Raw genomic sequence first — 11,317 nt, 5'->3', positions numbered from 1 at the left:
CTGCTCTACCGTATTTCCTTCTTCCATGCAGTTGCACATGCTCATCCTTCTTCTAGAAATACCTTTCCCCACCTTCCTCAACCCTGCTCATGCTCCGCAACTCAGCTCAGTCCCCTCTCCTGACATCCCAACCCCCTATACATGCAGGCACGCATGTGCACACACAGCTAGATTAGGAGCCTCTGAGGTGGGCTCCCGTAGCATCAGCCCACATCACTAACTCACCACAACTTGCTGTAAGTATCTGTTGGCAAGTTGTTTCTCTCTCTTGACATCTTGAGACAAGATCCTCTTTCTCTCTGAGCTCTCAGAACCAAGAACAGTGCCGGGCACATAGCCATGGACTGTTGGCCTAAATCACAGTGAAATTTATAAAAGAAGATATAGTTTCTAGTCCCAGCTCTGCCATGAGCATCTGAGACACTGAAAGACCTAAGCCAAGGCACTTAACTTCTCTGAGCTTCAGTTTACCCTTCTGGAAAATGGGGATAATGTTCCCTGACTCCTCATTTGTGAAGATCACATGAGAGAGAAATGGGATTGGTCCTCTAGGGTAGCAGGAGATGTAAGCACACTGCAGGTTTAAGACATCTGATGGAAGTTATTAATAACAACTGTGAATAGTCTTGCTGCTAATAACAGCCTGCTTAGTTGAAGGAAATTCCCCCTCCCTTTCTCCAGGATTGCCTGGTTTTGTCCTAACCCAGCTCCATTATCTGCTTGAGGATGAAGCCAGGCTCCCTCCTCCCTACCCCCTTGTCTCACAGGTTTCATATGACCTCAGAAAGTCCTTCAAAAGTCTGACCCACATTCTTCCCGTTGCAGCTCTGTCCCCGCCCCTCCTCGTGTGTCCTAAGAGCACAGTCCCGTGTGTGAATCTTCGACGAGCCGGAAGCGCCATCACCTTACAAGGCTATCCTTCTGAGGCTGACATTCCCCCCTGCCACTGCTCAGACAGAGAAAGAGGGAGACAGAGAAAGAGAGAGGGAGACAAAGAGAAGCCCCAATCTGGAATGAGGGCGTGGAGAAAGAATCACAGGAGGGATGGAGATAAGACAGCAGCAAGACTTCCCAACAGCCAGACACACAATGACACAAATACTCACCACACCACCACCTTCAGCTGCCTGGCTTCCGGGGGTGGGACAACTGTCTTACGGCTTTCCATGACGTGAGTCCTCCGCGAGGGCTAGGGCTGTGGGTGAGGCGACATTTCCTGCCCCCGGGGGCTGGGGTGAGAGGAGAGATGAGCTGCTGAGTGTGCACACCTTTTGAGAACCCATCCACCCACCCTGCTCCAGGGGCGCCTCTCCTAGGCTGCCCTCATGGAGTTCCCCCTGGCCCAGATATGCCCCCAAGGTAAGTGTGAAGTTGGCGGGGTGTGGGTGGGAGGGAACTTCAAGACCCCCACGACCCCCCGCTTTCCTCCCTCTGGGCCTGAGCTCCCACTTCAGGGGCAAGGGGCCCCACCCCAAGCCAGAGCTGGTGAGGCTGGCTGGCAGGCGGCCCACAACCCCTGCTCCTCCTCGGGGGCTCCAGGGCCACGCCTCCCCAAAGGGCACAGGGTCTTCTGAGTGCTTCTGCGAGAGAAGAGAGGAGGCAGCAGGAGGAGGAAGGGGGACGGGAGGCAGAGGACCCTGGGCCAGAGGAGGGACCTGCCCCGAAGAGACCTGCCTCCCTTCCCGGATTGCAGGATTTCCAGACCAGCAGGAGGCCCGCGGGCCTCCCCGCGCTCCTTCCTAGGGCCCAGGTTCCCTGACAAGCCCCTCTGCACCGCCCTGGCTCCTTAGTCCTCCTGCCTGCGAAATCGTCTCTGCCACCCCTCCTGCATTTCTCCTGCCGTCATGTCTGTCCCTGTCTGCCAGGTCCCCGGTGAGAGGCCTGTGGGGCCCCCCTGAGCCTGGCGGAGGGGTGGGGAGCAGAGGGAGAGGCAGACCCTCACTGAGAAGCCGCTCTGTGCTAACAGGCAGTCAAGAAGCCCCGGCCATAACCTTCAGCACCTTCCAGCCCGTGGACTTGAACCGCAGGAGCTGCCAGGGCCTGGGCTTGCTTCCGGGACCCAGACTCCAGGCCCCGAAGGCCGAGGAAGCCCAGCCCAGCCCCAGGGCCCCTGCTGTCCATGCTGTGGTGAGTGGGAACCTGGGGGGTGCAGCTCCCTCTCCTGCTCCCACCCTCCCACAAAGGCCAAAGCAGGAATGGGATGGGGCTGCCGACAAGGCCAGGGGACCAGAGGGAGGGTCTCTATCTCTGTCTGTGGCCTTCATTTGCCCAGAGCATCCTCATGTCAGGCCTTCTCACCCACCCAGTCATTAGGAAATCCTTCCTGTGAACCAGCTCAGTCCCTCCGGCTGTAGGGTGAGCCCTCCCTCATTCTGGCCTCTGGCGCTCCCTTCATCCCTCAGGCCAGGGATTGCCTTTCTGTCCATCTGGAAGGCCTCATTCCCATTTAAACACAGTTTAACGGTTCACTGCCACTGGATCAAAGGCCCACGGGACCCAGACAGAAGCGGAAGGACATTCCCTGGAAACAAAAACAGCTTGAGCTAAAGAAGAGATTTAAGTTACACTTTGGGAGGGACTTTCTGGGCAATTATAGCCTAAAATAGGCAACTGGGGTGGGGGATGGGGAGTTTCCGCCTCATGTCCAAGAGGAGCTAGGTACGAGGATGAGAAAGTAGCAGCTGGTCTGAAGGACCACTAATCATGGCTACTTCCGCCTCCTTGAAAACTCTTCCCCTATCCAGACATCTCTCCAGGCCCCAGGGGCTGCCTGCAGCCCAAAGGACATTGGGAAGGAGGAGGCGCCTAGGGAAGGAGGCCTGTCCCTGCAGGCTGAGACTCGGGCTTGGTTCCAGAAGACCCAAGCTCATGAGTTCCTGCAGCACGGGGCAGCCCCCGCTTGGTTCCACGGCTTCGTCACCCGGAGGTGAGTCACAGGGGAAGAAACAGGCTCAGAGAAGGGCAGGGGCCAGTCCTGGGTCCTGCGGTCAATCAGGAATAGATTGAGACTACAAGCCAGGCTATGACTCCTGGAGGTTCCGAGGCTACTAACTAAGGGAGCTTTCCTGGGAGAGATCACTGGAGCGGCTCCAGCCCAACCACCTCACCCTGTGCCTCAGTTTCCTCCTTCTAGGCTTAACTCTCCTCGTGTCTCTAAGTCTTCTGTGCTCACGCTTTCCACATCTGCCTCAGTCTCTCTCCCTCCATCTTTACCTCTAGCTCCCTCCAGCCCTCTCCTCTTTCTTCCCTCTCTTGCAGTTTCTCCCTTTTCCTCTGCTTCTCCGCTTTACTTCTCCCATATCTCTGTGTTCACCTCCCCTGTTCAGCTTGCGACTTCTGAGGTGCAGAAGTTTGTTACCGTTGCTGTCGCTGCGGCCGCAGTCCTGTCCCCTTAGCCGCCCAGCCCAGGTTGCTTTTCCAGGGTAAGGCCAAGAGGAGGATGCAGGGCTGGGACCCCTGGCCTCTGTCCACACCCCGTCCCTGCGGCGGGAGCGCAGGCAATGCCCACATCCTCTTTTTCCCACCTCCATCCTTCTCCAGCCACTTAAGCCCGCTTGGCTGGGGCGGGGGGTGGGGGGTGGTAGGGGTCCCCCATGAGAGCCAGAGAGACAGAGGGTGAGGCTGGAAGAGTCGGAGCAGCCTTCAGTGACTTCTCCATCACCCCCAGAGAGGCCGAGAGGCTGCTGGAGACCAAGCCTCAGGGATGCTACTTAGTGCGGTTCAGCGAGAGCGCAGTGACCTTTGTGCTGACTTACAGGTGAGGGGGGGAGTCCTGCGCCAGGCGACAAGGAGGCGGGGCTTCTGGCTAATCAGAGGGCGGGACTTGATGCTGACGGACGTGTGAGGGGCAGAACTTCATGCTGATCCCCAACAGAGGCGGAGGGGTCTATGCTCAGCCCCCAGGCTACTAAGGGTGGGAGACCCGGGCGCGGGGCGGGTAGGGGCCACGCCTCGTGCTGGTGCCCTGGCCGGGAAGAGGGAGCAGGTGTGATCCTGACTGGTGCCTCCAGGAGCCGGACTTGCTGCCGCCACTTCCTGCTGGCCCAGCTCGGGGACGGGCGACACGTGGTGCTGGGCGAGGACAGCGCCCACGCGCGGCTGCAGGACCTGCTGCGGCACTACACGGCGTGCCCGCTCAGCCCCTACGGGGAGACGCTCACCGAGCCCCTCGCCCGCCAGGTACGCCGCTTCCACCCCGGGCCCTGACACTGACCCTGACCCCTGGCCCCAAGCCAGCGCCCCTCCCCGCGCAGAGCCCAGACCGCAGGACCGCGACACCAGGAACTTTCCCATTCCCACGGACGACCCAGTCAAACCTCCCTTGCTCCCACGTCTGCATGGGATGCCCTTCCAGAAAGATGCGTGTGCTGGATGAAGGATGCTCGAGAGACCAGCCCAGCCAAACAAAGGCTGGAGGAGCTGGGAGTAGCCAGATAGGCAGACAGGTTGTTTGGGGGCGGGGCGGGGGGGGGGGCGGGAGGAGGGTTGTTTTTGTTTTTTGGGTTATTGTTTGTTTGCCTCGTGGCTTGTGAGATCTTAGTTCCCTGATCAGGGATTGAACTCAGCAGTGAATGTACGGGGTCCTAACCACTGGTTGGCCAAGGAATTCCAGGGTCATTTGTTTTTTAAATTAAGAGATATTTACTGAGACAAGACAGATGGGTGTCAAACCCACAAAGCTTACTTGCCAGCGGCAAATACAAACAATAAGAATCGAGTGTGAGAGCGTGACAAGAGAGGAAATACAGAGTGGGGTGCCATTAGCTCATGTGGGGAGGAACGGTGTCAGAGAGTGCCTCCCTGAGGAAGTTCAGGCAGTTCTGAGGGACCACTCTGTGCCAGACATTGGTCTGGGCACTGGGTAAATAGCAGTAAATGAAACCCACCCAAATAGCCCTACCTTCATGGAGTTTCCATTCTAGTTACAGGAGACAGAACGAATGCATAACACAGATAACAAATACAGAATACAGAAAAAAAGAGTTGACAGGGTCAGGCTATTTTACACAGAGACATCAGGGAACAGAGGTCTGAATAAAGTCAGAAAGTATGAAGATAACCAGAGGAAAAACATCTGTAAGGGGACTTTTGAACAGAGGTCTGAATAAAGGGAGAAAGTATGCAGTTAACCAGAGGAAAAACATTCTAGGTAGATGGCACAGCAGGTGCAAAGGCCCTGAGGTAGAAGGATCCTTGATGCACATGACTAAGAGTAAGAAGAGTAAGGAAGCTAGCATGGGTAGAGAGGTTGGAAATGAGATCACAGTGGGGAAGGAAAGGGGCCCAGTAGACTCTGGTATGATTTGGGACTTTATTCTGAGTGAGATGGGATGGCACTGGACAATTACAAGCTAAAGAGTGACATTGACCTGGCAAGTTTTGGAGCGACATGGGTGACCAGATGGAGACCACTACAATACTTCAGGAGAGAAGATGGCAGCCTGGACTAGGTTGGTAGAGGGTCATGAGGTGAAACACTGGGTCTGTTTGGAAGGTGGAGCTGACAGGGTTTTTGCAGGATTGGGGGAGGAGTGTGAAAAGATGAAGTTGTCATTACTGAGATGAGAAAGTCTATAGGAGGAGCAAGTCTGGGGAGGCAGGGGAGATCACAAGTTCAGTTTTGACATTCTCGGTCTGGGACAACCATTCGATAGCCAAATGGAGATGTCAAGTACCCAGCTGGAATATATGGATCTGAAGTTTAGGACAGAAGTCTAGGTTGGAGATCAACATTTGGGAGCCATCAGCATGTAGATGGATTGATTCTAAAGCCTTTGGGTGACTTCCCTGGTGGTCCAGAGGTTAAGACTCCGCCTTCCAATGCAGGGGGTGTGGATTCGATCCCTGGTCGGGGAGCTAAGATCCCACATGCCTTGGGGCCAAAAAAAAACAAAACATAAAACAGAAGCAATATTGTAACAAAAATTCAATAAAGACTTTAAAAAAAAACGGTCGACATCAAAAAAAAAAAAAACTTTAAAAAAAATTAAAAAAAATAAAGCCTTCAGCAGGGACAAAATCTCGGGAATGAGTGTAGATGGAAAAGAAAGGAATACCAAGTCTCCAGCATTGAGAGTTTGTAGAAATGAGGGGGGACTACAAAGAAAATGGAGAAGGAGCAGCCAGAGAGAGAGGAGAAGAACCAGGAGTGCGACGCTCTAGACGCCAAGCAAAGAAAATACTTCAGGGAAGAGTGGGTGTGAGCAGGTCCAGAATTAACCATTGGATTTCGCCAACAGAAGGTCACTGGTGACCTGGGCAGGAATAGTTTCCTGGAGCTTGCTTGGAGTCAGTTCAAAGAATTTGCCCTGAGGGACTGTGCCTAGGGGTAACTCTTATGCAGAATTTTGTGAGGAATAAGCAGAGACCTGAAGATTCCTATGCAGTGGGAGGGGGTGTAGGGAAATCTGGTGGGGAGGGGAGCCAGCTGGACCTGAGAGAGCTGAGGGCAGAGCTGTCAGAGACCAAGCTCTATGACCGGCCCTCAAAGGGTCTTGTCACTCACTCCAGGATAAAGCCCAAACTCTATTCTCTGAAGTCTGGGCTTTATCCTGGAGCAACGGGCAGCCATGGAAATATGGCTAGGGGAACTCCTGCAGGCTTACTCTGCTCACGGAGTGGAGAATGGGTTGGCAGGGCAAGATGATGCAGGAGGAGGACTTAGGAGGCCTGAACTGGAGTGGTGGCTGTGGGCACAGTGGTGGCTGTGGAGTGTGGGCTGTGGAGAATGTGCGCAGATGTAAAGATATTTCATCAGTGGAAGGAGTAGGGCTTGTGCTCCATTAGATTTGGGGAGGAAGGAAGGGAGGTGTTCAGGTTGACTCCTAAGGTGCTGCTTTTCAGCAGCAGGGTGGAGGTGCTACTCTTTATGCATAAAGGGATTGCTAAGACCTCTTAGGGGGTTGGGGCAAGGAAAAAGAATTCTGATTTGAATCCATGAAGTGCCTATACACTCTCAGACAGAGACATGCACTTGGCAGATTGCAGAAGCATAAGAAAAGCCCTGTGGCCTGAGCCTTCCAAAAGTAGTGGAGAACATTTGTGAACCCAGGGATAAATGCTGAGCTAAAAGCACACTTAACATGAGAGGAACCCTATAAGGCTCATCTCCCCTGAGGCAGTGTCTCTGTTCCTAAAATATCTCGCTTATAGCTACATAAAGTACTCCCCAGGCACCTGCAGAAATAAACACAGGCACAGAAGTCTTGGACATCTATCCCCAGGGCGAAAAATTTTAGGCTAAAGATTTCTAAAGCCTTGTTGCAGTTTTACAACCACAGGCACAAATGGAGACTGGCGGGGCCCTGTGTTCCACATGAGGTCAGGTTTAATGCCCAATACGGCCTGTGACCAGAGCGACTGTCCCGCCTCCTGGTCTCCTTGCCGCCTCTTCCTCACCCAGAAACCCAGCGCCGCCCAAACTTCTGTGCCGCTCCCCGCCTCGCCCCCGACATTCTGCACATGGACCAGATTATTTTGCCCCTCCAAGACCACGCGCCCACTCCCACCGGCCATTCCTCCTGCACCAAGTCACTGAGGCCTCCTTCTTTCCCTGCAGACTCCTGAGCCCGCGGGACTGTCCCTAAGGACTGAAGAATCAGACTGTGGAAGCAAAAGCCAGGACTCACAACCTCAGTACACCCCAATCCTCAAAAAGGAGCAAAGCGCAGGCCCCACGCAGAAGGACGGGGCGGGGGAGCCAAAGCAGGTACTGGGCGGCAGTGGCTGAGGGAGAAGGCGGGGCCTGAGGGGGGGGAGGAGCAGCGGGACGACAGGAGGGCGCGGCCTGCGGGGAGGGGGTGGGGCCAGCGGGGAGGAGGGGGGCCTGCAGGGAGCGCAGGCTCGGCCGGGCTCCCTCCAGCTTCGGCCCCGCCGGTGTTTCTCTGATCGACTCTCCTCCCCGCCCGCCTTCTCTCCTAGCCCTCCCAGCCACCCAGGCCCAAGCCTCCCATCCCCGCCAAACCTCAGCTTCCTCCCGAAGTCTACACAAGCCCCGCTCCGAGACCCCGCCCAACCCCGCCCCCCAAGCCCTCCAACCCCATCTACAACGAACCTGATGAACCCATAGACTTCTATGCCATGGGCCGTGGCAGCCCCAGTGAAGCCCCCAACAACATTTACGCCGAGGTGGAGATGAAGGTGCCTGACTCAGGGGATGAGGACCTGCCGTCCATCCTCAGGCACGACGTCCTACGGAAGTGCCAGTCCAGGCCGGTCCTAGGAAGCCAGGTAACTGGGGGTGCAGGGAAAAGGCAGACCCCAAGGAGCACTTCCTGAAAGCTAGATGGGGGGCGTGGGGGGGGGGGCGGTGGAGAAGGTGTTTAAACCGGATGCCTGGATCAGGGTGAATGAAGGTCAGAGGTCTGAGGTGAGATGGGGAGGACAGCGGGTCCAGGCTGCCATCAACCTTCTTCCAGGCCCAGATTTGCTCCCTCTCCTCTGCCTGGAGTTACTGGGACCTGCCTCCCTTTTGTCAAGTCCCCACCCCTTCCACTTCTCAGAGAAAATAGAGGGGCCCGCAGGCCCCCTCAGCCTTCCCCACACTGAGCCTGTGTCCCTCTCTCCTGGCTGGTCCTCTTCAGACCCAGCTGAGATTGACCCCACCCTGTGCTGGCAACCTTGGCTCCCCCTGCCCTCTCCTCCCCTGTCTGAATTTGGGACTCTCTCACTCTGGCTCCCTCCCCTCAGCCTTCAGGGCCCTGACTTCCTGAAGAAGAGCACCCGGAGTCACTTGTGTCACCTCAGATAAGCTCAAGGAGGGGCTACCTGCACGCCCCCTCCTTCTGTACACTCTCCTTCTCCTTCCATCCCCCCACTTGCCCAGTCTTCTCACTGATCAGTGCAAGTCAGTGTCTTGTTTCGGGGGATGTATGAGACCCAATGGCTGCTCCCACCTGATCCCTCTGCCTCCGCCTCCCTCCTCAGGCCCCTCCCTATCCTCCCTGCTGGCGCCTCAGGCTCCCCCTCAGCCCTTGTGCCTCATCCACACCCCTGTCACCTGCTGCCCTCCTAGAGCTGATGTCACCAGTCCATGTCTCTATGCAAACGTCTCTCCAGGCTTCTGCTCAGCTCCCTAGCATCCCACAGCCTCTTGGACTCAGCACAGCCAACACTGTTCTCACCCTACTCCCCAGGATGCTCCCTCCTGTGTTCCCGCTCCGATCTGATACCTCTCCAGCCACCCAGCTGTTCAAGCCACGATCCTAGGGCTCCCTCGACATTCCCTCCTCTTCACCCTCACTCCCCTATAAGCCACTGATTCCTGCTGGGTCTCTTCCTAAATATAGTTTTCCTTTCCCCAGTTTCAGCCCCCATCATCTCTCATCAGGACTTTTCCAAGAGCTTCTTAATTGGTCTCCTAACCACCAGTCTTGCCACTTCTGATCTACTCTGCCCCAAGAAGGTCAGAATGGTCTTTCTAAATCAGCTACCTGGCCCACGAGGCCCTCTATACCTGGGCGGGGCGGGGAGCCACCGCCTCAGTCTTACCGTCAGCTGCTCCCATCCTCCCAGAACTGGTCACATTTCTCCAACACTCCAAGTGGTTTCAAGCTTCCCAAGGTTTCGCACACGCCAGTCCCTCTGCCTGTAGCTACTTCCTGCACCCTCCTGCTGCCCAGCAACCTTCTAATCATCCTTCAAGATCAGCTTGCCTTTTCCCTCTTCTGCGAAGACTTCCCTGACCTCACCGCAGATGCTGTATACACACCGGCCACACCACTGATCACTGACACCCACCTCCCTACAGCCCCAGCAGGGTGTGCACCCCCGGAGCGCAAGGGCTGGGACTTGTTCCTCTCTGTTTCCAGAGCCCCCAGCACAGTGTCTGGCAAAGAGCAAGTGTTCAGGAAATGTTTGTTGAATGAATGAGAGAGGTTTAGACCTCCTCTCTTCAGGCCAACGTCTGTTAAGATCAGAGGTCTTGACCCTTGAGGCTGCAGGTAAGCCTAGGAGGCAGAAGGTAGAGGGTGTGACCTGGGACCATCCTTCTCTCTACAGAATCCAGGTGGCCAACAACTGCATGCTGAGAACTCTGTGGCTGAACGAGGCCTTCCCATGCCCCACCAGCCCCTACCCCGCTGGGGGAACACCCTCCCCCACAACCTTTCTAGACAGATGCTTCAGGATAGAGGGCAGCCATGGCTTCCCCTGGGGCCTCCTCAATAGCTGGTGAGTCTGAGCTGCGGGAGGATAACTTGGAACAGTGGGTCCAGAGACCTTCACATACACCTAGGCGCCCTTCTCAGGAAATGTGGATGGAACAAACTGCAGGTAATCAAAGCTGGAAAGGACTTCAGCCATCATCTGTTGCAAAGATGGCAAAAGGTGTCACCTTGCATGCCAACTCCAATCCATTGGTTGTGGCTGCCTAGAGTGCTGCATTGGAAAGGATGTTAAGGTCATATCTGAACTCAGCGGAAAAGAACACTGTGATTGATTAGTGATGTCTGCCACAGGTGAGAGAAGGGAGAGGGAGCAGTATCTCCTTTGCCCTTACTGATCAAGTCCAACTCCCTCACCGTGCAGATAAGGAACCAAAACCAGAGAGGAACAGTGGCTTAGTCAAGGTCAAGGCCTAGAACCCAGGCTTCCTGATTCTTCTGTTTAGTGCTCTGTTCCGTACCCCACATCCAATAACTCTTCTCCACGGGAAATCTCAGAGATTTCCTCAGACAGGAAACCTGGCTGCTTTCCAGAGTTCTGCCACATGGGGGCCTGGGTGCTGGTTCCCTTCCTCCAGATCCTAGCTTAGCCCTGTTCCCCTGACTGGCCTGGGCCCCCACAAAGAAGCCTGGAGGTCAGAAGAGCAAATGTGGAGTCAGCTTCCTTTTAGGGACACACCCACTCACTCTCAAGTGTCTCCAAGAATCCAATGGCTCAGTGCTTGCCTCTAAGGAAGTGGGCTAGGAGGGCCCTGCTGCATCCCGCTGCCCTGGTTTCTCCTCCTGGAGTCTGATTTCCTTAGCCCTCTGAGCCTTTGCGTCTGGGCCCTGGTCCAATGCTGCTGTTGTCTGAGGAATGGTTTGGCGAGAACAGATGTTAAAACTTGTTTGTTGATTCTCGTCTGGCTAATAAATCATCGCCAACCACCTCCCCCAACAGGGATTTCAGTACTCCGAGCTCCTTCTGTCTCTGTGTCTCTCTCTCATGTTGTGGAAGGCAAGTGGTTGAATGACCATTGCAATGGGGCAGAAGGGTCGGAGGTTAAGAGACCCCTGGGCAAGGGTCACACACCTGTGGGCTGGGGGCGGGAAGACACCAAGGCAAGGGACGCAGCTCTCTCTCTGAAAAGGATTCCTTCCAGAACTGGGGTGGG

At 55.5% G+C, this 11,317-nt stretch overlaps 1 protein-coding gene across 1 annotated transcript; it reads left to right on the top strand.

Annotated features, from left to right (window-relative positions):
* Window positions 1-1,297: 1,297 nt before the first annotated feature.
* Window positions 1,298-11,095, top strand: SH2D2A (SH2 domain containing 2A). The gene is made up of 8 exons (XM_057727013.1): window positions 1,298-1,359; window positions 1,967-2,127; window positions 2,745-2,926; window positions 3,629-3,757; window positions 4,011-4,179; window positions 7,559-7,708; window positions 7,921-8,229; window positions 10,000-11,095. The coding sequence occupies exons 1-8, from the start codon at window positions 1,326-1,328 to the stop codon at window positions 10,165-10,167; spliced, it is 1,302 nt and encodes a 433-aa protein (XP_057582996.1). The 5' UTR covers window positions 1,298-1,325; the 3' UTR covers window positions 10,168-11,095.
* Window positions 11,096-11,317: the final 222 nt, after the last annotated feature.

The sequence above is a fragment of the Hippopotamus amphibius genome, chromosome 1 (assembly GCF_030028045.1).
Source record: "Hippopotamus amphibius kiboko isolate mHipAmp2 chromosome 1, mHipAmp2.hap2, whole genome shotgun sequence".
NCBI lineage: Eukaryota > Metazoa > Chordata > Mammalia > Artiodactyla > Hippopotamidae > Hippopotamus > Hippopotamus amphibius.
Note: the sequence above shows the minus strand (reverse complement) of the source record. Positions and strands in the feature narration are given on the sequence as shown.

Excerpts from the sequence above, each read along its gene's own strand:
- SH2D2A (XM_057727013.1), top strand. The coding sequence starts at position 1,326 with ATGGAGTTCCCCCTGGCCCAGATATGCCCCCAAG. Across the intron at positions 2,128-2,744 it reads CCCCTGCTGTCCATGCTGTG|ACATCTCTCCAGGCCCCAGG; the intron begins GTGAGTGGGAAC and ends TCCCCTATCCAG. Across the intron at positions 7,709-7,920 it reads GGGCGGGGGAGCCAAAGCAG|CCCTCCCAGCCACCCAGGCC; the intron begins GTACTGGGCGGC and ends CTTCTCTCCTAG.